Raw genomic sequence first — 26,117 nt, forward strand, 5'->3', positions numbered from 1 at the left:
TAGGTTAGTTAGGTTTAAGTAGTTCTAAGTTCTAGGGGACTGATGACCACAGATGTTAAGTCCCATAGTGCTCAGAGCCATTTGAGCGTCAAGGGTAACCGCAGTCATGGTCTCCGAGCTGATAGTCCATGCTGCTGCGAACGTCGTCGAACTGTTCGTGCAGATGGTTGTTGTCTTGCAAACGTCCCGATCTGTTGACTCAGGGATCGCGACGTGGCTGCACAATCCGTTACAGCCATGCAGACAAGATGGCTGTCATCTCGACTGCTAGTGATACGAGGCCGTTGGGATCCAGCATGGCGTTCCGTATTACCCTCCTGAACCCACGATTCCATATTCTGCTAACAGTCATTGGATCTCGAGCAACGCGAGCAGCAACGTCGCGATACGATAAACCGCAATAGTGATAGGCCACCATCCGACCTTTATCAAAGTCGGAAACGTGATGATACTCATTTCTCCCCCTTACACGAGGCATCACAACAACGTTTCACCAGGCAACGACGGTCAACTGCTGTTTGTGTATGAGAAATCGGTTGGAAGCGTTCCTCATGTCAGCAAGTTGTAGGTGTCGTCACCGGCGCCAACCTTGTGTGAATGCTCTGAAATATTTCATATCACAGCATCTTCTTCCTGTCGGTTAAATTTCGCGTCTGTAGCACGTCATCTTCGTGGTGTAGCAATTTTAATGGCCAGTAGTGTAATATCGTGTCGGATCTCCTATTGCCGGTTGCAGTGAAGCACCTCGACGTGGCACTGACTCGACAAGTCGATGGAAGTCCCCTGCAGAAATACTGAGCTATGCTGCCTCTATAACCGTCCGCAATTTCGAAAGAGTTGCCGGTGTAGGGTTTTGTGCACGAGCTGATCACTCGATTCTGTCCCATAAATGTTGGATTATGTCGTGCGCTCGAATTGTCAAATATGTTCTTCAAACCAATCGCGAACAATTGTGGTCTGATGATATAGCCCATTGTCACCCATAAAACTACCATTGTTGTTTGGGAACATGAAGTCCGTGAATGGCAGCAAATGGTCTACAAGTAGCCGAAAATAATCATTTCCAGTCAATGATCGGTTCATTTGCACCAGAGGACCCAGTCCATTCCATGTAAGCACAGTCCACACCGTTATGGAGCCACCACCAGATCGCACAGTGCCTTGAAATCTCGGGCCCATGGCTTCGTTGGGTTGCACCACACCCGAACTGTAACATTAGCTCTCACCAACGGAAATCGGGACTCATCTGACCAGGCTACAGTTTTCCAGTCGTCTAACATCCAACCCATACGCCCACCAGCCCAGGAGAGGCGCTACAGGCGATGTATTCTTAGCAAAGGAGGAGGAGATTAGTGTTTAACGTCCTGTCGACAACGAGGTCATTAGAGACGGAGCGCAAGCTCGGGTGAGGGAAGGATGGGGAAGGAAATCGGCCGTGCCCTTTCAAAGGACCGTAGCGGTCGCGCGGTTCCAGACTGTAGCGCCTAGAACCGCTCGGTCACTCCGGCCGGCTATGTCAAAAGGAAATTGATTCAAATTATGACTAAAAGTAGAACATTAGTAAGAACATTTAATTTCAAAAAGGACAGTGATAAGAACATTTATTTCCAAAAGTTTTGTGTATTGTATGTGTTGCATATTTGTATGTGTACACTACATATTGAAGAGCAAAGGTTCACCCATATGACTATCAGAATCTTAATTTGCTGCGACTGACGTATCTGCACATGGAGGAGATTGTAACGGCACGTTTGCATTTGGGTATTGTTGAAACTGAGTCTGGAAAAATTGAACTTGTGGTTGTTGATCCACTAGTCCTGGCTGAGACACTGTTTTCTGTTGCACAGGATGTTGTTCCATCGGCCGTTGTGGCATGCACTGTATTTGCCTAGGCTATGGTTGTATAGGATACTGTAGCATTGATGGTGGTGGCAGTGAACTCTGCAGTTCACTAAAGATACTGCTCGACCAGCGAGAACTGCCGATCCACCTCAGCCTGAAAAACGAGTGAGTGTTGCGCCACCGGTGGCGCAATTGGCTGGCGGCCTAGTATAATAAGGCCATTACTTCCTTACTTTCCGTGACAATCCTATTCAATGACCGTTTGCCACGATCACTCAACACACACTTTCATCCGTGTTGTGACTTAGTGGGTGATATATTTCCGCTTTCACTTTTTGCGGTATAAATCTCCTATATGGTGCGTTTTGCAGCACCAAACACTCCGCCTACCTTGATCAAGAGCATCAATAATCTGCCCACTTTCGACTTTACTTAGCTACAACAACACGCACTCAAGACTGCAAAGAAAACTATTATTACCGCGACTGACACTCGCAACCTGTTGAGGACACTACACAGGTGCCGTCCGTGGTCAAATATAACAGCGCAACCTCAAGGCCTGGCTAGCATCCTCATTTATGTTCAAGTATGTATTTCTCGTGGTGTGTCCATATTTTTGTCCAATCCTTGCAACTGTTTCTTTAACAAATAACATAGTAACACGTTGAAGTTCTAATTGTGCGTTAACTTTAAGCTATTTTTTCTAACCAAATACTAAAAACGATAACTCAAAGTCATGTTTCCTGTATAATACCTCCAAAAGAAGTGGCTTACCGGTAAAACTTTTGTATATCGTAGAGATATTTGGATTCCGCAATAGTCCTCACTACCAGAATCCGCTCCATCAGTAGACTTTTCATTACACAGTCTGTTGTCTGTCAAACTATTCTTTCTGCATCATTCTTACATGAATTAAACAACAGAAAATTTAAGTAGTGGTTTTTTGAAGAATCTTAATAATAAAGTGCGTCTACTGCATTTTCAATGGCGTTTTTAATTCGCCAATTTACAGCTTCACCCTCTGGGCTTCAGTGGTTGGAAGTCATAAATGAATTCATTTCGACGCTACAGCGCATCAAACATGCCTCCTTAAAATAACATGCTCTAACGACACAGAATTGTCTTTGTCAGCTGCAGATTCCTGTCACGCCCAGTCCGTCGCTTTGAAATGCAGATTTGCGTTCGCCCCGTCTGATGGCAGCCACGTTCACAGTAGTGAGTTCTGCATACAACAGACACGCGAAACAACCAGGAATCCACGACCTCGCCGAGTACGCAGTACTGTTCTGACAAAGTGAAACACCAAGCCCGAGAGATGTGATCACAATGAAATTTATTCCACAGATTAGGGACGTGATACTGCACAAATGAGTAGAACTACAGCCCTGTACTTGCACTGTGACTGCGAAGATTCACCACAGGGTAGCGCCACTATGTGCAGGAAATAGAGTCTCTAGACGTTGTGGCACGGAATCAAATAGCACCTGAATATGCTGCTCGGGACTACTCTGCTATGTAGTTTGTAGGCGCGTCCACAAAACGTCAAATGTGGCTGCAGGATGACCTGAACGAACAAGATGCTGTCCAAGGGCGACGTGTCCGGCGAACTGGCACGCGAGGGAAGCAGTGGTAGCCGTCGTTCTTCGAAGAAGGTTTCTACACTCCTCGCCACACACAGCAGGGCGTTGTTCTGCTGAAGTATGGCATATGGAACAGCCTTCAGGAGGGTCTGTGCTTCGGGCTGTAGAACCTTTCTGATGTAGTGGTAGTTGTTCAGAACGCCCTCAAGACGTAGTTGGCGAGACTGCGTGTTGTAGGTAATGGCACCCTAAACCATCCCACTTGGCATTTGTCCATTATGACGCTCAACAATGCAGTCTGCCCAACTGCGTTCAACACGGCGACATCGAAAGCGTATGTGGTCATCACTGCAAGACAAGAGGAAGCGGGAATCGTCCAGAAATACTACATTTTGACACTCAGCACACCAGTGTCTGCGTTCACGTGCCTATTGCAGTCTGCGGCGTAGGTGGGTTTTGGTCAGATGAAGCCGATGCGGTGACATGCGTGCCCCCAGTCCGGCCCGCAGAAGATGGCATCGAACCATCGACGCAGACAGGTCCACAGCTGTTTCTAACGTCGCGCCAACACTGTTCTGTCTGTTATGGCCAAGCGGACTAGATGGCGGTCATCTCACGCTGTCGGCGCTGTGTACGCCCTCTTCCCTCCACTTATTCCAAGTACGCTTCACTGTTGAAACAGCGTCTCCTGTACGAGCCGCAATGTCACACAAATACAGACCCGCCTTCCGGAGACCGATCATTCCGCCCTGTTCAAACTCTCTTACATGGGTATATTCCACTCTGTGATGTCAGCAAAAACATAGAAGCACTTGGTTATACGTTTCCACTTGGTATGAGGGCTCAGCACCGACTGAACTTCGCGTAACACTGGCCTATCCGGTTACGCAAAAAAGGTTGTTGTTGGGCGTTAGCCCTAGGTGCACACCGCCTCTCTGCCATTTAAATCACTTGTTGTGGTTCCACTGTTCTACACGTACTCTTATCGTGGCGTGTTGGAGACCATTGCTTCTGAGTATTTCGCTTTTTGCAAACAGCAGTGTACTTCAGATCTTCTGTGTCGAATGAAACACTGTTTCAATTTCGTTTCCACAGTGGCCATTCCAAGTGAGAACATCCAAGTGGTAGAATGAAGATCTTATCATTTTTGTAAAAGATCTTATCATTTTTGTAAAAGATCTTATCATTTTTGTAATAGTGACTCATTTTCCTATCCTGAGAACCTATTCTTGGAAACGCAGCTGGTTCGAAATATAGTAGAGCAGGGCCGGCCAAACGCTGCACAGTGCGCAGACGTGCGGAAGTGCTGCACATGTGCGCGCGTGTGCGACAGCGAGCGACAGCGGCATCTGTTATTAGACATGTGTGCTACATGAACGGCGACGGCTCCACTTCCCTGTGGTACAAGCAAGAGCGCAACATATCCAGTCTCGTTTGCCCCTGGTGACCGTAACCTTAACAGAGAAGTACTGAGAAATGGCAAGTGCTGTGAAAAAACAAAGAACGGGAGACCTATGTTCTCAGTCGTAGAAAAATGACTGGGAACTGCAATTCTTTTTTGTAGCCGTTGGTGAAAACTCGCAGTGTTTGCTGTGCCGCCGAATAATAGGCGGCCAGCGTAAGTTTTCAATTGAAAGACATTGCAATACATATCACAAAGACGAGTGTAGTGTACTCAACAGTGAAGAACGGCAAGCAAAATTAAATGTCCTTAAGAAAATAGATGAGACACATCAACTCGATTTTACTGTACGTCAAAGTAACTGATACTTCTTGAACTCCTAGTTTCTTGTGTTATGCACTCCTGGAAATTGAAATAAGAACACCGTGAATTCATTGTCCCAGGAAGGGGAAACTTTATTGACACATTCCTGGGGTCAGATACATCACATGATCACACTGACAGAACCACAGGCACATAGACACAGGCAACAGAGCATGCACAATGTCGGCACTAGTACAGTGTATATCCACCTTTCAGAGCAATGCAGGCTGCTATTCTCCCATGGAGACGATCGTAGAGATGCTGGATGTGGTCCTGTGGAACGGCTTGCCATGCCATTTCCACCTGGCGCCTCAGTTGGACCAGCGTTCGTGCTGGACGTGCAGACCGCGTGAGACGACGCTTCATCCAGTCCCAAACATGCTCAATGGGGGACAGATCCGGAGATCTTGCTGGCCAGGGTAGTTGACTTACACCTTCTAGAGCACGTTGGGTGGCACGGGATACATGCGGACGTGCACTGTCCTGTTGGAACAGCAAGTTCCCTTGCCGGTCTAGGAATGGTAGAACGATGGGTTCGATGACGGTTTGGATGTACCGTGCACTATTCAGTGTCCCCTAGACGATCACCAGTGGTGTACGGCCAGTGTAGGAGATCGCTCCCACACCATGATGCCGGGTGTTGGCCCTGTGTGCCTCGGTCGTATGCAGTCCTGATTGTGGCGCTCACCTGCACGGCGCCAAACACGCATACGACCATCATTGGCACCAAGGCAGAAGCGACTCTCATCGCTGAAGACGACACGTCTCCATTCGTCCCTCCATTCACGCCTGTCGCGACACCACTGGAGGCGGGCTGCACGATGTTGGGGCGTGAGCGGAAGACGGCCTAACGGTGTACGGGACCGTAGCCCAGCTTCATGGAGACGGTTGCGAATGGTCCTCGCCGATACCCCAGGAGCAACAGTGTCCCTAATTTGCTGGGAAGTGGCGGTGCGGTCCCCTACGGCACTGCGTAGGATCCTACGGTCTTGGCGTGCATCCGTGCGTCGCTGCGGTCCGGTCCCAGGTCGACGGGCACGTGCACCTTCCGCCGACCACTGGCGACAACATCGATGTACTGTGGAGACCTCACGCCCCACGTGTTGAGCAATTCGGCGGTACGTCCACCCGGCCTCCCGCATGCCCACTATACGCCCTCGTTCAAGGTCCGTCAACTGCACATACGGTTCACGTCCACGCTGTCGCGGCATGCTACCAGTGTTAAAGACTGCGATGGAGCTCCGTATGCCACGGCAAACTGGCCGACACTGACGGCGGCGGTGCACAAATGCTGCGCAGCTAGCGCCATTCGACGGCCAACACCGCGGTTCCTGGTGTGTCCGCTGTGCCGTGCGTGTGATCATTGCTTGTACAGCCCTCTCGCAGTGTCCGGAGCAAGTATGGTGGGTCTGACACACCGGTGTCAATGTGTTCTTTTTTCCATATCCAGGAGTGTCTTTACGTCTGTTTTACTGTACGCTGTACAATGTACTGTTTTCAATTTTCCAGAATGACAGCCACACTAAATCTTCACTGCGAGCAAGTTTTAAAATCGCATTAAGAATTGCACAATCTGGGAAACCCTTTCCCAAAGGGGAGTTTGTGAAAGGGTGTCTGATTGATGCTGCAGAACTTGTGTGTCCCACGAAAGTTAGCAGGTTTCAAGAAATCAGTCTGTTCAAACAAACAGTGACAAGACGTATCAGTGCTATGGCCGGCGATCTGCACAGGCAGCTAATAAATACGGCTAAATACTTTGTTGCTTTCTCTGTTGCGCTCGATGAAGCAACAGATCTTACAGATACAGCCCAGGTTGTGATATACATACGAGGTGTCGATAACGCACTTTGTCTAACAGAGGAGCGACATCTGTGCGCAGAAACATCCATTACATGAACGCTGACGGCTGCGGCGTGCACGCCGTGACCCGGAAGCTGCACATGTGCAAGAGCACCGCACGCGTGCAGAATTTCTGGCCGGCCCTGCAGTAGAGCATCGATTATCCGAAACAGCTGGGGATAGGGAATGTTCGGATAACTGTTTTCGTTGATGATTACTAATCCGAAAAATCTACTGCGCCAGTGGCTCACATCGTGGGCTATCAGAGCTGTCACCGAAGCCCATATCTAAAGAAAGGTAGAAATTAATAAGTACCAAAAATTAATAACTCCAATGCCAGCCAGTTTTTCTCACGAAGAATCAGCGTGTAGGGTGAAATATGTCTCTTCCTCCACCATCGAACAGAGGGGAGAATAGAGCTCCGGAGGCTTACTGCAGCAGTCTTCACTACGGTACGGGAGATGAGTGATGCGGAGAATGCAGGAATCAGCACGCCAAGGCTTTGGAATCGCACGTTGTCATACACACACAACCGTCTCCGAAATGTGCCGAACGGAGACGACGGGGTTTTGAAACTCTGTATTGCATATGTAGTTAAAACCAGTAAAGAGCGTGTTTGTGCGTTGTTACGATTTTAAAGAGATGTATTAGAATTGTGACTAGCGCTAATTCTTCGAAATGGATCTACAATGTGTAATAGAGCAAATATTGAAAACGCCATTCTTGCAGTTGAAATACGAGTTGGTGATTGTAAAGGAGTGCGAGCGGCAGGGACAGATTGGGACCATTTGCTCGACGAACGGAAGTGCAGTGTAGCTAAAATCAGCGCCCCCGCGCTGCCACGGCCCCAAACAGACGCATCCGCACCATGCTATGATACGGTTATGTGGCTGTCAGGTTCATGTGAACTAAATGAACATTATTGCCGTCTGTGCCTCCCCCCATTTTTTTTTTTAGGTCACGATGAAAGTGCGGAGTCACTAACTAAAGGCAGTAACATAGAACTACTACAATGTCTGGCTAATTATGATGTAGCACTGTCTCAGCATTTAAAGACAGCTACCGTTTTCAAATTCACCTCGGCCCTTGTATAGAATGAATGAACCGGTGCTGTGCCCAGTGTTGTTAGAGGTAAGATTAAATCAGATACTAATAGGGCCTTCCCCCCTTGAACCATGAACCTTGCCGTTGGTGGGGAGGGTTGCGTGCCTCAGCGATACAGATGGCCGTACCGTAGGTGCAACCACAACGGAGGGGTATCTGTTGAGAGGCCAGACAAACATGTGGTTCCTGAAGAGGGCCAGCAGCCTTTTCAGTAGTTGCAGGGGCAACAGTCTGGATGATTGACTGATCTGGTCTCGTAACATTAACCAAAACGGCCTTGCTGTGCTGGTACTGCGAACGGCTGAAAGCAAGGGGAAACTACAGCCGTAATTTTTCCCGAGGAAATGCAGCTTTACTGTATGATTAAATGATAATGGCGTCCTCTTGGGTAAAATATTCCGGAGATAAAATAGTCCCCCATTCGGATCTCCGGGCGGGGACTACTCAAGAGGACGTCGTTATCAGGAGAAAGGAAACTGGTGTTCTACGGATCGGAGCATGGAATGTCAGATCCCTTAATCGGGCAGGTAGGTTAGAAAATTTAAAAAGGGAAATGGATAGGTTAAAGTTAGATATAATGGGAATTAGTGAAGTTCGGTGGCAGGAGGAACAAGACTTTTGGTCAGGTGATTACAGGGTTATAAATACAAAATCAAATAGGGGTAATGCAGGAGTAGGTTTAATAATGAATAAGAAAATAGGAGTGCGCGTTAGCTACTACAAACAGCATAGTGAACGCATTATTGTGGCCAAGATAGACACAAAGCCCATGCCTACTACAGCAGTACAAGTTTATATGTCAACAAGCTCTGCAGATGAAATGTATGACGAGATAAAAGAAATTATTCAGGTAGTGAAGGGAGACGAAAATTTAATAGTCATGGGTGACTGGAATTCTTCAGTAGGAAAAGGGAGAGAAGGAAACGTAGTAGGTGAATATGGATTGGGGGGAAGAAATGAAAGAGGAAGCCGCCTTGTAGAATTTTGCACAGTGCATGACTTTATCATAGCTAACACTTGGTTCAAGAATCATAAAAGAAGGTTGTATACCTGGAAGAATCCTGGAGATACTAAGAGGTATCAGATAGATTATATAATGGTAAGACAGCGATTTAGGAACCAGGTTTTAAATTGTAAGACATTTCCAGGGGCAGATGTGGATTCTGACCACAATCTATTGGTTATGAACTGCAGATTGAAACTGAAGAAACTGCAAAAAGGTGGGAATTTAAGGAGATGGGACCTGGATAAACTGAAAGAACCAGAGGTTGTAGAGAGTTTCAGGGAGAGCATAAGGGAACAATTGACAGGAATGGGCAAAAGAAATACATTATAAGAAGAATGGGTAGCTCTCAGGGATGAAGTAGTGAAGGCAGAAGACAATCAAGTAGGCAAAAAGACGAGGGCTAATAGAAATCCTTGGGTAACAGAAGAAATATTGAATTTAATTGTTGAAAGGAGAAAATATAAAAATGCAGTAAATAAAGCAGGCAAAAAGGAATACAAACGTCTCAAAAATGAGATCGACAGAAAGTGCAAAATGGCTAAGCAAGGGTGGCTAGAGGACAAATGTAAGGATGTAGAGGCTTGTCTCACTAGGGGTAAGATAGATACTGCCTACAGGAAAATTAAAGAGACCTTTGGAGAGAAGAGAACCACTTGTATGAATATCAAGAACTCAGATGGCAACCCAGTTCTAAGCAAAGAAGGGAAGGCAGAAAGGTGGAAGGAGTATATAGAGGGTTTATACAAGAGCGATGTGCTTGAGGACAATATTATGGAAATGGAAGAGGATGTAGATGAAGACGGAATGGGAGATAAGATACTGCGTGAAGAGTTTGACAGAGCACTGAAAGACCTGAGTCGAAACAAGGCCCCGGGAGTAGACAACATTCCATTAGATCTACTGATGGCCTTGGGAGAGCCAGTCATGACAGAACTCTACCGTCTGGTGAGCAAGATGTATGAGACAGGCGAAATACCCTCAGACTTCAAGAAGAATATAATAATTCCAATCCCAAAGAAAGCAGGTGTTGACAGATGTGAAAATTACCGAACTATCAGTTTAATAAGTCACAGCTGCAAAATAATAACGCGAATTCTTTACAGACGAATGGAAAAACTGGTAGAAGCGGACCTCGGGGAAGATCAGTTTGGATTCCGTAGAAACACTGGAACACGTGAGGCAATACTAACCTTGTAAGTATGCTGTTTATGTTTTCTTTATGTAAGTAGGCTGTTTAGGTTCTTATATTGGTAACACCACGTAGCGCTCTGAAAATCACTGGCTGTGCTGTGCGCAGTCTGTGGCTGGTTTGCATTGTTGTCTGCCATTGTAGTGTTGGGCAGCGGCAGCTGGATGTCAACAGCGCGTAGCGTTGCGCAGTTGGAGGTGAGCCGCCAGCAGTGGTGGATGTGGGGAGAGAGATGGCGGAGATTTGAAATTTGTCATGAACTGCTATATTTATATATGATGATATCAAGGTAAATACATTGTTTGTTCTCTATTAATATCTTTCATTTGCTAACTATCCCTATCAGTAGTTAGTGCCTTCCATAGTTTGAATCTTTTATTTAGCTGGCAGTAGTGGCGCTCGCTGTATTGCAGTAGCTTGAGCAGCGAAGATTTTTGTGAGGTAAGTGATTTGTGAAAGGTATAGTTTAATGTTAGTCAGGGCCATTCTTTTGTAGGGATTTTTGAAAGTCAGATTGCGTTGCGCTAAAAAAAAAAAAATATTGTGTATCAGTTTAAGGACAGTCGTGTATAATTGTTCAAAGGGGACGTTTCATATGGCGACCCTGCCAGGATTCGAACCTGGAATCTTCTGATATTTTTTCTTGTAGTATGTGTAATTAGTGTAGCTATTGTTTATTGATAGCGCGTAATCATAGAGAGAATTTCCTTTGTAGTTTTAGTTTTTCATTGTTGTACAGTAAAACAGTTGTGGCATGCATGTAGATTTGCACCAAGTATTTCGCAGCTGCGCTGGCAATTAAGTAGACATTATTTCCATTGCTATGTTATTTTATTTTGCTCTTCAAATTGCGCTTTTCTGTGTTATCGTGTGAAATATTGTGACAATTATGGCGTGTGAAAAACGTAATACTAGGCTCCAAAGTAAACTGAGAAATGACAGTGAAGACGAAAGCAGTGTGTTAGCGCCGCAGAGTAATGAATTAACTAATGTTCAAAGTAGTAATTTGGTAATTGCGCATAGGGAAATGGAGCGGGCGGCAAACAATGGTGTAGACAGTGAAACAGGTAGTGAACAGGGAAGCGCTATCGATCGATTGGTCGGCAACAGCTCGCCTCAGGAATCGGGAATGACAGAACACAATATTGCAAATACTGCAGACTCAGGTTTTGGGTTCCCACCGTTTTCTCAAATAAGTCAAGACACATTTTCCACTTGTCAGAATGTGAATGTTGCCGGTGCAACTTCACTGCCGAAAAGCACTGAGGAACATGTTTCAGACACCAGTGCATTGTTATTACAATTAATGCAACAAATGGGACAAAAGCTTGAAAAGTTAGACACAATGGAACAACATCAGAGACAAACACAGCAAAAGCTTCAAAAGTTAGACACAGTGGAACAAAATCTTAAAAAGTTAGACTCATTGGAACAAACACTTGAACAAACACGTGAAGATTTAACTACTGAGTTACATAACATTGAATCGAAATGTCAAAAAGTCTGTAATGACGTAAAAACACAAATTTGGGAGCATTTTCAACCAATTTTTTCGTGGCATGAAAATGCATTACAGAATCACGAAGCAGCCATAAAAGAACTGCAAATTATTGTTCATGAAAATCATGAGACCTTGCAAGCTAAATTTGACTCAGTTGCATCTACCAATTCGGTTACGCAACTTGCAAAAACTCAGGAAAACTTTAAGGACACAGTAGATACTCTGAAACTTGGTTCAGAAAAACACACTGAAGAAATAAGTACACTATCAGAGAAAGTAGCCGAACTTTCGGATCAGGTCACTAACTTATCTACAAAGGTAGATGATGATCTGAATTACACAAGACCCGTAGCCTTCACTGACACAGAAGAGTATGAACAAATAAGAAAATTCAAACAAAATCAGAATCAAATTAATACACAACACCAAAGAGAAATCCGGGAAGTACAAGATCAGCTGACACAGGTAATACAAGAATTACGTATTTCAGAGGACACTGGCGCTCCAACACGGGAAGAGGGACTTAGAAACACGGAAAAGCCGCAAAATAACAACACAGGGCATTTCGGAAGTTATGAAAGAAATTGGCAATGTGCACCGAATTTTGAGATGGAACGGCCGACACGACCTAACAATGACCGATATGCGACTCGCCGACATGATGATTTTGACTATAAGCTGTTCATTACTACACGTAAATTCAAAACATTTAAGAATTCTGGCAACGACATTCATCCACAAGCATGGCTCCATCAATTCTCTCATTGTTTTCCTCCCAACTGGTCATTGGAACACAGATTAGAATTTATGTGTGGCTACTTAGAGAATGAACCAGCTGTAAGAATGCGATCAGTAATTCACGATTGCCACAGTGAAGGAGAATTTTACCATGCCTTCCTCTCAGCATATTGGTCTCAAGCCACACAAGACCAAGTAATCCATGGTATCATAATAATGAAACATTTCGAACAATCTGAATTCTCCAGTCTTGTGAAATATTTTGAAGACATGTTGCACAAGAATCAGTACCTGTCAAACCCATACAGCCCCTCAGAACTCATCCGCATTTGCTTAATCAAATTACCTGAACATTTACGGCATATTATTTTAGCAGGACGTTGCAAAGACGACATTGAAGCTTTTCAGGGACTGTTACAAGAACTAGAAATTGACACTGATAATCGCGGAACGCGAAAACAAGGACACAACAATTACAGGTCACATCCGTCACAATTCCGTGACGACAGAAACAATAACCGGACACGACTGGTCTATTCTTACAACGCAAATCGTGACCAAAACAGACACCACCCATATGACAACCACTGGTTGGCTCTGAGCACTATGGGACTTAACAGCTGTGGTCATCAGTCCCCTAGAACTTAGAACTAATTAAACCTAACTAACCTAAGGACATCACACACATCCATGCCCGAGGCAGGATTCGAACCTGCGACCACAGCAGTCGCGCGGTTCCGGACTGCGAGCCTAGAACCGCGAGACCACCGCGGCCGGCACAACCACTGGCAGAGTAATATTAGTTACAGAGAAAGATCGCATTTCCGTAGTAATGAATATCACAGAGACAATCAGAGAAACAGACAATACGGGAACCAAAACAATTATTATCAAGGGAGGCAGAATAACTTCAGACGCAACAGTTCGGCGCAGAGTTACGATTCAGGGAGAAATTCTCCACCACATGACTGACAAACAAGAAACTGTGTAAACTACCGACAAAACGACAGACGTGAATTTCATCAGAACTAGCGGGATTCTAACAGAGCTGGGCCCTCTCGGCATGGCGAATTCGTAGAAGTTAGGTCTCCTAATCCCAATAACAACGCGTGCCAACAAAGAGACAGACAATGACTCGCGCCGCAGGCACCCACGTGCGCCGGCTGGCTCAGAGAAAAATAACATAGACGCTAACCTTGAGAAAAATTCCAGTATTCTTTGCCGACGTATACCGCATGACAATTGCATTCAAGTTCAAACTCTGAGTACTATGAAGAGTAAAGGTTTACACCAGGTTTCACATGTAAAACCGTTTATTGAAAGATAATCTGGCTTTTAACTTTGTCTTTCCCACAAAATTTTTCACTTTACATTACTAGTATGCTTGTCAGACTTAGAATCTGTTAACATGCAACAATATTTGAAGTTAAATATCCAGTCAAGAACCTAGGGAACATTTTTAAACAGAAATTACGAATGCATTGTTATAGTGAACAGACGACACAGTGTTGTATTTGTACATTCTTGCTTGTTAGTTGCACGATTACGTAACGACTATCAGGCTTACATACTTAGGACACATACTGGTACTGCTAATGAGATTTTAATGCAACATTTTGGTTTACTTGAAAATACATTCTGGGTTTAATGTACTTTCTGTGAGATACCAGACGACACAGTGGTTAGTTTAAGTGACAACTACACGGTTTTATCATGATGCTTCTAATGAGTGACAATTTACAATGTTGCTTTTGTAGTGTTTCTGTTTTATTTCTGCACAGTTTTTCTGTTTTATTCTGCAAAGTAAAACGTGTTTTAGTAGTAACTTTTGTGGTATAGCTACAATGAGATTGCCTTTTCCGTAGCACAACAATACGTTACAGCACAGTACTTTCTTCATCATGGCAATAAGCGTAATAACTAAGATATCTATACATAAAGCATTTCACTTTTGTTTATCATGAGGTAAGTACATTGACTTCTGCAGAACTTAGCTTTCGGAGGACGATAAGTACGACACTTCCACAGAATTATCTTACAGCAAGACGCACATTTAGCGCTACAGGACACGCATTTGAGTGATTAATTTTGTACTTAAAACATTTATTTTTAAAGATATTTGAAGTACAATGATACAAAGGTTTTCAGTGATACATTTCATTTCATTGCTGTAATCTGTAACACCTGAGGGTATAATTACATTAATCCTCAGGGGGGTACACACTTACTTTGTGTACCATGTGTTTGGCAAGCACAAGGAACCCTAGCTAATATGGTATTTGCTTATACAACTTTACACATCGGTACCATATTTCGCTAACACACAAATTACACAGCTATCTGATCATTTAACTGAGAGATAAACATTTTTTTTACTACATCAGTGACACATGTTTACGCAATACACAGTTGGGTAACTTCACACTTATGAAACTGTATTTTGTCTGTACTTTGTAAACTGTTCATATTCTTTCGGAATCATTGTGATACTATGAGAGCTTTGAATGATGTATTTGGTAAGGGAGCATGATTTTAAAGTACGTTTGAGGCAGATGACACTTTTGACATGAGCAGAGAATTTTTTTAATTATTGGAGGAAGCTACGACGATTTTGAGATTTGACTGAGGTGTTATGATGTTATTTTTACGACGACGATGTGTATTATGCTGCTGAGGTATGTTTATGATTAATAGGCTGAGGCTATATGAGTTATTTGATTATGCTTCATATTTATAATGACGAAATATTGACGAGTGTCAATGGATACGTATATGTGTAATAAGGTAAGGAGTAATGAATAGTGGGTAGGGACTCTTGACTTGTGAAACAGGATGTTGGAAACCAAGAATCGTACTTTAAGAGTTATGAAATGTGCGTAAATTTGTGACTGTATCACAATGCTGACGAATATTTTATTTGGACACTTATATTTATAGGATTTTCTTTCTACAGATTTGCAACGCTAATTCTTGACCTGTGAAATATTTTTATGTGAGACTGTCACTGTAGCGGAAACTGCTGTCGTAAATATTTCCGTAAGAAAGTTAAGTGACCACCTGCACGTAATGCGTCGTGGGCACACAGCTGTGTCAGACACATGGAGAACAAGCCATTAGGGTGTGCCTTTCCGGAAGCACAGGTAGAAAAAAAAAAAAAGAAAAAAGGCAGGCCTTTATCCTCGCCATTGACATTCCTTTAGAGAAAATATTGCAAATGCGACACCCTCATTACTTCCATTAACCTTGCTATTGACATTCCTTTGTAGAAAGCATCGCAAATATTACACGCTCATTACCTGAAAACATATGATTACTCGTACTTTGTGCTAATTACTGAAATGCTTATGAATTGATGGGAAATATTCATACATCTGCACACCTGATTATGACAAGTGTCTTTCTACGAGAGTTGAGAGCTACTGACTTACGAAATGCCACATGACTATTGAATGATATTTTTATGCTTTGGTTTGCATAATTGCTTATTTCATTTGTTATCTGGTTTCCAGCTGTGTTGCAGCATTGCTTTTATAAAATAAAATGCATTTGCTAATGTGAACACTTTCTGTCAACAGATCTATTAAATAATTATTTTATGATCCACATTCTTTAAAAAAGGAGCACTTGGAAAGGAAAGAACAATAAGTTTTTTACAATAAGTTGTTGTGGTGCACCACTTTAATTACATAGACATTAAGATGTGAATATACATTTCCCTTATCTGCATTGTTGTTTTTACTGTAATATTTTTTATGCTTGAGCTTTGTCATGCTTAGGTATACGTCATAGCATTTACTGCTGCTGTTTGCCAGGCATAGTGTTACTGAATTTGACTTTTTATTACTCTGTTAAGCTTTTCTTGTTGCTGCACATTGGCTCATATTAGTTGTAATTTTGCATTTTTTCTGTTAATTTAGATTTACTGTAGATTGCTTTGCAATTTTCCATTTTTTTGGTCATTGCTGTTTGTGTTACTTGTTTTGTGCTGCTGCATTGCCTCGTCCCTTAGTGCATCTGAGCTCAGTAGATTTAAGTTAGCTTAAGAGGGGGTAGACTATATAAGAGAATGAGTTGCGATGAATTGGAAGAAATGCATTGAGAAGTTAAACGAAAAAAGTACAGAAAGCAGGTATAGATAGTACTTTTGGGAATAATGATGAACAAAGGGAGATCTCCATGCAAAATACTGCAGTAAAACAAACCCTGTCCTTCCCTTTGGTGTCATCCCTCTATATGTTTGTGTACTCTTGTGTATTTGTGTTTTTCCTGTCTTTATGTGTTTATCTGATAAGAATTGTAGAATTTTTCTAGTACTAAGCTACATTCACTATGATGAGGAATACTGTTATCCTCAAATATAATTGGCATTAATAATATGTGATTTACCTTATAAATATGCTTACACATTATTTATTCTGTTTAGTTTTAATGCTCATGTGTGAAATTGATGTTTCAAAAGTTATTCTGATCTTTTATGTATTTGCTAATGTCATAATTCCTGTAACACTGATGTATATGTTATTTCGATTCTTTTGTAAAGCCCATATTACTACAAATGTTATCTCTATTGTTATGTTCTTTAATGATGTATTCTGTACCTTTGTTATTGTATTCTCATGTTATAAAATTGTAATTGTCACCAGTTCATGATATTATTAACTTGTTAGTTACGTTTCACTGCACACGTTTCTGTTGGTCATAGTATATGGACAATATGTGAGATGTTGGGACTGTTAGTGTTTGCACGTGTGTTAATAATTCAGCAAGGGACTGGATAACAGCATTGCTGGTTCTAAGGACAATTCCAAAAACTTTGTGAGTGCACAAGTGGTGGTTATGGACTTGCTATATTATCCGCAAGACTCTTCAATGGTGATTGTGGACCTGCACAGTCACAACAGATGGCTGCTGGCCATCTCTACAAGGACTACAGTGGGTATGCATCTTTGATGACCCACCAGTACCATTATCTCTACAAGGACTATAGTGAGTCTGCATCTTTGATGACTCACCAATACCATTATTTCTACAAGGACTGCAGTGGGTCTGCACCTCTGGTGGCCCACCAATACCGTAATCTCTACCAGGACTACAGTGGGTCTGCTCTGTGATGACCTACCAATACTCTTCAAAACGTCGAATGACTCTGCTGTGGGTTTGCTATGTTGTGGCCCATTACCTGTCAGCATGTCAAGAGTCAGCACTGTCTTTCTGATGGAAGGACACTACTTCTTCAAGACTGCATGGAAATCCACTACTTCTGTGTGCATTCTCTTTTACTGTTCAGACTTTGAAAAAAAAGAAAAACACTGTAATTTTACTGTGATGAATCAGGACTGTCTTTATGGACTGTGAGAAAATTTTAGCTTTTGACCAACATTGTATCAATAAGTGTGTGCATTTTATGTCTTTGTTACTGTAATTGTGAAATTTTTTTTGTCAAATCTATATTGGCCAGTGCCCAACACCATTTGTAAAAATTTTTTGTGGGGAGCATGGGGGCTATGTAAGTATGCTGTTTATGTTTTCTTTATGTAAGTAGGCTGTTTAGGTTCTTACATTGGTAACACCACGTAGCGCTCTGAAAATCACTGGCTGTGCTGTGCGCAGTCTGTGGCTGGTTTGCATTGTTGTCTGCCATTGTAGTGTTGGGCAGCGGCAGCTGGATGTGAACAGCGCGTAGCGTTGCGCAGTTGGAGGTGAGCCGCCAGCAGTGGTGGATGTGGGGAGAGAGATGGCGGAGATTTGAAATTTGTCATGAACTGCTATATTTATATATGATGATATCAAGGTAAATACATCGTTTGTTCTCTATTAATATCTTTCATTTGCTAACTATCCCTATCAGTAGTTAGTGCCTTCCATAGTTTGAATCTTTTATTTAGCTGGCAGTAGTGGCGCTCGCTGTATTGCAGTAGCTTGAGCAGCGAAGATTTTTGTGAGGTAAGTGATTTGTGAAAGGTATAGTTTAATGTTAGTCAGGGCCATTCTTTTGTAGGGATTTTTGAAAGTCAGATTGCGTTGCGGTAAAAAAAAAATATATTGTGTATCAGTTTAAGGACAGTCGTGTATAATTGTTCAAAGGGGACGTTTCAACCTTACGACTTATCTTAGAAGAAAGATTAAGAAAAGGCAAACCTACGTTTCTAGCATTTGTAGACTTAGAGAAAGCTTTTGACAATGTTAACTGGAATACTCTCTTTCAAATGCTGAAGGTGGTAGGGGTAAAATACAGGGAGCGAAAGGCTATTTACAATTTGTACAGAAACCAGATGGCAGTTATAAGAGTCGAGGGGCATGAAAGGGAAGCAGTGGTTGGGAAAGGAGTGAGACAGGGTTGTAGCCTCTCCGCGATGTTATTCAATCTGTATATTGAGCAAGCAGTAAAGGAAACAAAAGAAAAATTCGGAGTAGGTATTAAAATTCATGGAGAAGAAGTAAAAACTTTGAGGTTCGCCGATGACATTGTAATTCTGTCAGAGACAGCAAAGGACTTGGAAGAGCAGTTGAACGGAATGGACAGTGTCTTGAAAGGAGGATATAAGATGAACATCAACAAAAGCAAAACGAGGATAATGGAATGTAGTCAAATTAAATCGGGTGATGCTGAGGGAATTAGATCAGGAAATGAGAAACTTAAAGTAGTAAAGGAGTTTTGCTATTTAGGGAGTAAAATAACTGATGATGGTCGAAGTAGAGAGGATATAAAATGTAGACTGGCAATGGCAAGGAAATCGTTTCTGAAGAAGAGAAATTTGTTAACATCGAGTATAGATTTAAGTGTCAGGAAGTCGTTTGTGAAAGTATTTGTATGGAGTGTAGCCATGTATGGAAGTGAAACATGGACAATAACTAGTTTGGACAAGAAGAGAATAGAAGCTTTCGAAATGTGGTGCTACAGAAGAATGCTGAAGATAAGGTGGGTAGATCACGTAACTAATGAGGAGGTATTGAATAGGATTGGGGAGAAGAGAAGTTTGTGGCACAACTTGACTAGAAGAAGGGATCGGTTGGTAGGACATGTTTTGAGGCATCAAGGGATCACAAATTTAGCATTGGAGGGCAGCGTGGAGGGTAAAAATCGTAGAGGGAGACCAAGAGATGAATACACTAAGCAGATTCAGAAGGATGTAGGTTGCAGTAGGTACTGGGAGATGAAGAAGCTTGCACAGGATAGAGTAGCATGGAGAGCTGCATCAAACCAGTCTCAGGACTGAAGACCACAACAACAGCAACAACTAATAGGGCTACTTTTTTGGACTCATGCTCCGTGAAACATCTGATGCCATCAATAAATGCCTAACGTGTACTATTCTATGCTGTGACGATGGCTAAGGCAATTGCAAAGAACGATTTCTACATTTCACAAATGTTAAGTTCTGACCGAACAGCCAGTGATTTATTTCAATATGTAAAAAAGACTATGTATGACTTAGAATGTTCAATAAAATTGTTACTCAAATTCAAATGTTTCTGAGCACTATTGGACTTAACTTCTGAGGTCATCAATCCCCTAGAACTTAGAACTACTTAAACCTAACTAATCTAAGGCCATCACACACATCCATGCCCGAGGCAAGATTCGAACCTGCGACGGTAGTGGTCGCGCGGTTCCAGACTGTAGCACCAAGAACCATTCGGCCACTCCGGCGCAAAACTGTTACTCAAACTTTCGATGTTGCCGCAGTAATGGCTGGACATATTTCTGAACTTTAGACTTTAATGAAAACCGTGTGTCCTGCTGCTACCTTCATCCACTGTTACTGTCACAGACTTAATCTCATACTTTCCCTGCTCATGAATTTTTTTAAGAAAACCGGACAATTCTTTATTTCTCTTAACGGTCTTCTTACTTTTTTCTCACATTTTACTTCACGTACAGATTGCTCTTACAGACTTCACTGAAAAGAAAAAATGCCATCTGTCACAGCTACACGATGGAATTTTGGTTCTAGGCTTTTAAGCACAGGTCGTAACTACAGAACTCATTAATTTCTTTACTTCAGTGGCAGAAGAATCCTGGAAGAAGTTCAGCGAAGAAGTCAGCACGGCTTCAGGCTTTGTGCATTTTGAGATATTCTTTTTGAAACATTATGAAACAAGAGCATGGACATCTGTCACTGTGCGGAAAGGTAAACGAATTTATTACCACACTGCAAAATATTAGAAGCACTGGATTTTAATAACTATGGTCAGAAACTATGAGCATTGTTGATGAAGAGAACGAAGAAAGGTCTAGAAAGGGAGTCTGTTCTGAAGATCAAACCCATTCTTCGTACTTAAGAACCTTCTGCCAAGTTCTGGACACATTAACAGCTATAACTAAATTAAGATTTGAATCACAAAAATGTTGAAATTTATGGCGTTACTGAATTCTAAGCATTTTTCGAGTTACTATAAAAATTTTCACACAAATGTATTTTGTGAACTGAGAGAACCATATGTTTCCTATTTCAGTACACTGTTTTTGAAAAATGAACTGAAGAACTTTCTAACAAGCCTGTTTAAATCATTGCAAATTACATGAACTCAAATTCACTTGATGTTACGCACATTGAAGTTTACAGACTATGTGAACTTTTGTTAACATTTTCTTCTGCAAGTGCAGAAAGGCGTTTTTCAGCCTTGATACGATTTAAATCTTACTTAGGAGCAACACGAGGACAAATTCGTCTGACAAACAGGGCCTCTCTACCTTTCGAAAAGACATACATGTTTTGGTGAGAAAACACAACGAGGACTCTTTTTCTGATAGTATGACAATGCAGATTACCCACAAAGAAAGATGGCTCGAAATCATAATACATACGAGTAAACACTAATGATAAAATATAGTAACAGGTATGGTAAAGTGTTTATTTTTCCTTTTGTAACTGTTGTTTAGATTATGTTGTATTACATCTTCTTTCAAGAAAAATCTGTTTCAATGTACTGCTCGTGAAGTTAACATTTAATCAACAATACCTTATTGTCCGTATCTGATATGCCTAGTGATACTCAAATAAAAATCCCAGTATACGCCACTGTGTTGCGCCCGTGTTCGTATAAACAAGAAACAAAGAAACACTGAACTAAGCACTAAACTGTGAGATACGTTTTGTATCGCTCATATAACAAACGACACAGAAAACGCTACAAAGCCTAGATTGAAAACCTCGAAGTGGCCACTAAAATGAGTCTACAGTTCAGAAAAAGAAATCAAAAATTTGTTTTTACTTCAGAACTGAGACTCGCAAATGGTTTAAGAACATCGATTGGGCAGTATCTTATTCTTCGTTTTATCCTAATCACTTCATAGTCGCGTCAAAGCGATGAGAAACTTACACTCTGCGTGGTCCTTCTTTAGCACAATCGCCGCCTGGCTCTTCCTCACCGTGGATAACATTGGCAATTAGTATTTCATCGTCCGTCAATAATTAATAGCTGATATCCCCAGTATCACATTCGAGTTAGTCTTGATCATGCTCTTCAAGTCCCGAAGATTCTTAAATCAGCCAAAACGCTTGAGATACAAATTGATTGTTGGGTGGCTTCCTAGAGCAGTGACAGACTCATCGGAAGGAAGGAGCTTACTCCAAGATTTCTGGTGAGTCTAAATCCTGGTTTCCTGCCATCTTCACCATTTCTCTGTAGAAGTCATCAATCTTCACTGGAAAGCACGATCACAAATTTTGTAGCAGTATCATTGTTCTTTTCAGTAAGTCTGTACTGTTGCGCTTCCAACTTCATGTTCCCGAACTGTGATTGATGCACTAGCTCCTTTCTTCGGCTCGCGTATTATTTTAAGTTTATTGGGAACTCTAAAAAAAAGTGTTGACTTTTAGTCATCATTGCGAAAGGTACGACAATAGCCCGATGAGTCAAATGAGACGGTTCAGACGGCAACATAGTAACACAACAACGATGGTTCACAGGGAGCTGGAAAACGTCAAACTGGCCAACCAGCGCCAGCGAAACTTCTACATGGCGCGCGCGAAATTTGAATTTCCCGACCGGAACTCTTTCAGTTACTCGGATAATCGATGCCCTACTGCAGTACTTCACCAGTAAACTGGAAAATGTTAACCTCTGTAAACAGGAATATGTCTAACTGAGCTTTCACATTTATGGGTAGCTTAAGGGTATCGAAAGACGTCGTAACTGAGAACTGCTGCTTCCTTGCTGAACTCACCTGTTGGAGAGATGTGCGCCACAACGATCCGTTTGTCCCATTGGTCGGCACTATCACTGGAATTGACCGCAGCGACACGGGAACTGCAACAGGAGGAAACTAGTTCTAATTAGCTTCGTAGCCCTCTGCAGAGAAAATCCAGGTATATTCTGCGGGTTTGGCTGACCCCATTTCTTACTAACTGATCGAAAATTGCATACATGCTTAAAATTAAAACAACAGATTTCACAAAAATGGCATGCATTTACGAAAATCAAAAACCTGTCGACAGAAAGCGAAAAATAGTGCTCTGTATTTAAAATAGCGATTGGTTTCTGACCCTTTAACATAGAAATGTATTCGGTTGTGAATGCTTTTTAAGAGTTAGTGAAACTTTCTGGACAATTTTTAGAAGCAATAATTATGGAACCGAGATGTGTGGCAGTTTAATATCGTTATGTCCTCTGGAGATATTGCCCTGATTCTGAATGAATTTGTCTACTTTTGTTAACCATATCTGTCTTGCCACCTATATTATAAAGTTTCTCTCTTAACATTATGCACAATGGTACACTCTGGAAAACTAAAGATAACTTATCTTACAAGAAGTTGGGTCTGTGAACTGTTTCCTAGTACTTTCAAGCATACATCAGTCACGAACCACTTTCTTTTCGCCACTTGCCTCTGTATACCACAAACAAGATGTTTTTATTAAGAACTTAAGAGTTCTTTTTTCAGCGATGATAGTTCTAAAAAATGCTTACTTTCACCTCTTTCGTGTTCTTGTCTTTAGTGCAAATAATGAAGCTCTTATCGTAGGTTGTATGTATTGTATTGTATGTTAACCGGGAATCTAGAAACGACGAAGAGGCTCTGTCCCCGCCGCAGCCGCAGTGGTCCACAACCCCACGACGACTATCGCAGTCCATTTCACACCTCCGCCACTCCACACCGAACCCAGGATTATTGTGCGGTTCGGGCCCCGGTGGACCCCCCAGGGAACGTCTCACACCAGACGAGTGTAACCCCTATGTTTGCGTGGTAGAGTAATGGTAGTGTACGCGTACGTGGAGAACTTGTTTGCGCAGCAATCGCCGGCGTAGTGTAACTGAGGCGGAATAAGGGGAACCAGCCCGCATTCGCCGAGGCAGATGGAAAACCGCCTAAAAACCATCCACAGACTGGCCGGATCACCGGAGCACAACACAAATCCGCCGGGCGGATTCATACCGGGGACCAGGCGCTCCTTCCCGCCCGAAAAGCCGTGCATTAGACCGCACGGCCAACCGAACGGGCCTCACCGTAGGTTACTTTTCGTCTAGGGCATTTATGTCAGATTTTATCATACGCATTTTGTTTTGATGCTTTTTTTTATTTTTTGCTATGCCCTCTGTGCGTTATATACATACACTAACTGTTGAAGCTTATCACCATACTTATACAAAGTCGAAAAAGCAACGATGGCAGACAATGACAATTTCCAATTATGAATAAAAGTTCCAAGGAAGTCACATGGCGTGTCAGAATTAAGGAACACCTAATAAAATAGTTGAGTGGAATGGATACCATACTGGTGCATAATTTGACCTACTGACGTGCGGAAAAACAAAGCAAAGACGAAAGTGCTGTAGAGTAACAGAAACAATAATGGCGACCCGCTAACCATAAAAATGTGGGAAGGCTGTACATGACGAAATGAAAAGATTCTTCGAATCAAGATCAAACAAGATATTGAAGTGGCTTGACACAGGTGAAGAGCGCTCTTCAACAAAAACATTTCAGAGTTAGTAAATATGACATAGGAAATTAATGAATAAGTCACTGAAATTGTGTGCACCAAGCATGGCAGCATATTAAAGCGAAGTGTAGGCTAGACCATGAAACTACAGCATAGAATAAATCTTACACATTTTAAATGCGGTCTAGAGACAACTGTCCAAAAAGATGGGCGTAGCTGGAAATGGGGAGGTAATAGAAAGAATAGATGAAGAAAGAAGTTTATGGAGAGATATCGATAAGACAGACAGGAAGAGTCAAACGGGTACTAGTAGAGGGAGCATAGTGAACAAATTATAATACCAAAGGTTAGAATACGTAAAATGAAGGACAAAAAAATGCAGGTGTAGTAAATATGCACGGATGAGAACAATGCATCATCTAACTGATTCGCCTCGATGGGCAAGAATCCATCTTCTTCAGTGCGGATGCACAAGTACGACCGACCTCCTGCGGGAATATGGAAGTAGCAGGTATGGAGGACATGGACAAGAACTGCGGATAGGTGGCGCTAGACGGGAATGTGGGTCGGCCGAGAGGTATGCCCAGGTAGTCCGCGGTGTGCTATAATTACTGTGTTTGGGCGGCGCAGTGGTTAACGCAACTGCCTAGTAAGCAGGACATCTCCAGCACACATTTTCGCTCGTCGCCGCTGATTCTGTGTAACTTCCTAATGCAGCTGACATCAATCGTCATTTCCTTTCCCTTTCCTTTCTCCCCCCCCCCCCCCCCCCACACCTTCACAACGGTTTAGCATAACAGTACGGCATCTAAACAGTTCGAAAACGTACAATAAAATTTTTTGTTGATACTCATGTGTACGTTAATGATGTTTTAGCTATACCGTTTACATAACTCGATGTAGGGATTAAAATCTTTAGTCTCATGCCTTAATTTTCCCACGTTGTTTAGTCATTATTAACAGTAGTACAGAGTAAAAATTTCTCTGTCTAGCACAAATGTGGCAAATTTTTAATTTGTTATATTACTATGAGATCCTTTAATCAGGTGGTTAGGTACGATTACCTGAAAACAGAAATGGATAATGGAAGTTAGACACAGTTTCAGTCAGCGAAGTGTAGTGGCAGGAAGAACAGTGATTCTAGAAAGGTTTAAGTACAGATAGCTTTACTGCTTATTGTTATTCAGTTGTGGTATGTGAGCGCTTTTTGGGCTATTTTCGTTCTGAAGAGAAATTTGCTGCACATTTAGCGCGCTGTTCACATTCAAATCCGAAAATTATAATAAGCAATTAAAGCTATCATTTGTCATGTGTAGAAATCTAACGCTTACTGCGCCCGAGTGCTACTGACGAAATTCATGTCCATAAACCAAACAGTACTGATTTTTACGTGCCCCGTAGTTACAGTGAAGAATATCTAGAGTTTCAGCTGCACCAAGGTTCTGACGGTACCGAATGGGTTAGTAAACACGCTTAACTGATTTCTGAGCACGTGAAAAATTACTTGTTGTGAACAAAGAGATGAATATTAGCCTAAAAGAGAATGTTGCGTTCCCAGCAGTTGAAATTTGTCGTATCTTTAAGGAATGCTCTGAGAAAACTGATGTGAAACACAGAGATAATTATTATTTTACTGGCAGATTTTGAGGAGTTGCATATGCTAGC

The 26,117-nt window shown here is 42.3% G+C and overlaps 1 protein-coding gene across 2 annotated transcripts in view; it reads right to left on the bottom strand.

Moving 5' to 3' along the window:
- Positions 1–26,117, bottom strand: part of LOC126481451 (uncharacterized) — a 259,781-nt gene that overhangs the window by 44,157 nt on the left and 189,507 nt on the right. For both annotated transcript variants that reach the window (XM_050105223.1, XM_050105222.1), the window contains exon 3: positions 22,736–22,818. In XM_050105223.1, coding sequence (XP_049961180.1) covers positions 22,736–22,818 — 83 coding nt within the window. The remainder of the gene's footprint in view (positions 1–22,735; positions 22,819–26,117) is intronic.

This window comes from Schistocerca serialis, chromosome 5 (genome assembly GCF_023864345.2).
Source record: "Schistocerca serialis cubense isolate TAMUIC-IGC-003099 chromosome 5, iqSchSeri2.2, whole genome shotgun sequence".
In the NCBI taxonomy this organism is placed as follows: Eukaryota; Metazoa; Arthropoda; class Insecta; order Orthoptera; family Acrididae; genus Schistocerca; species Schistocerca serialis.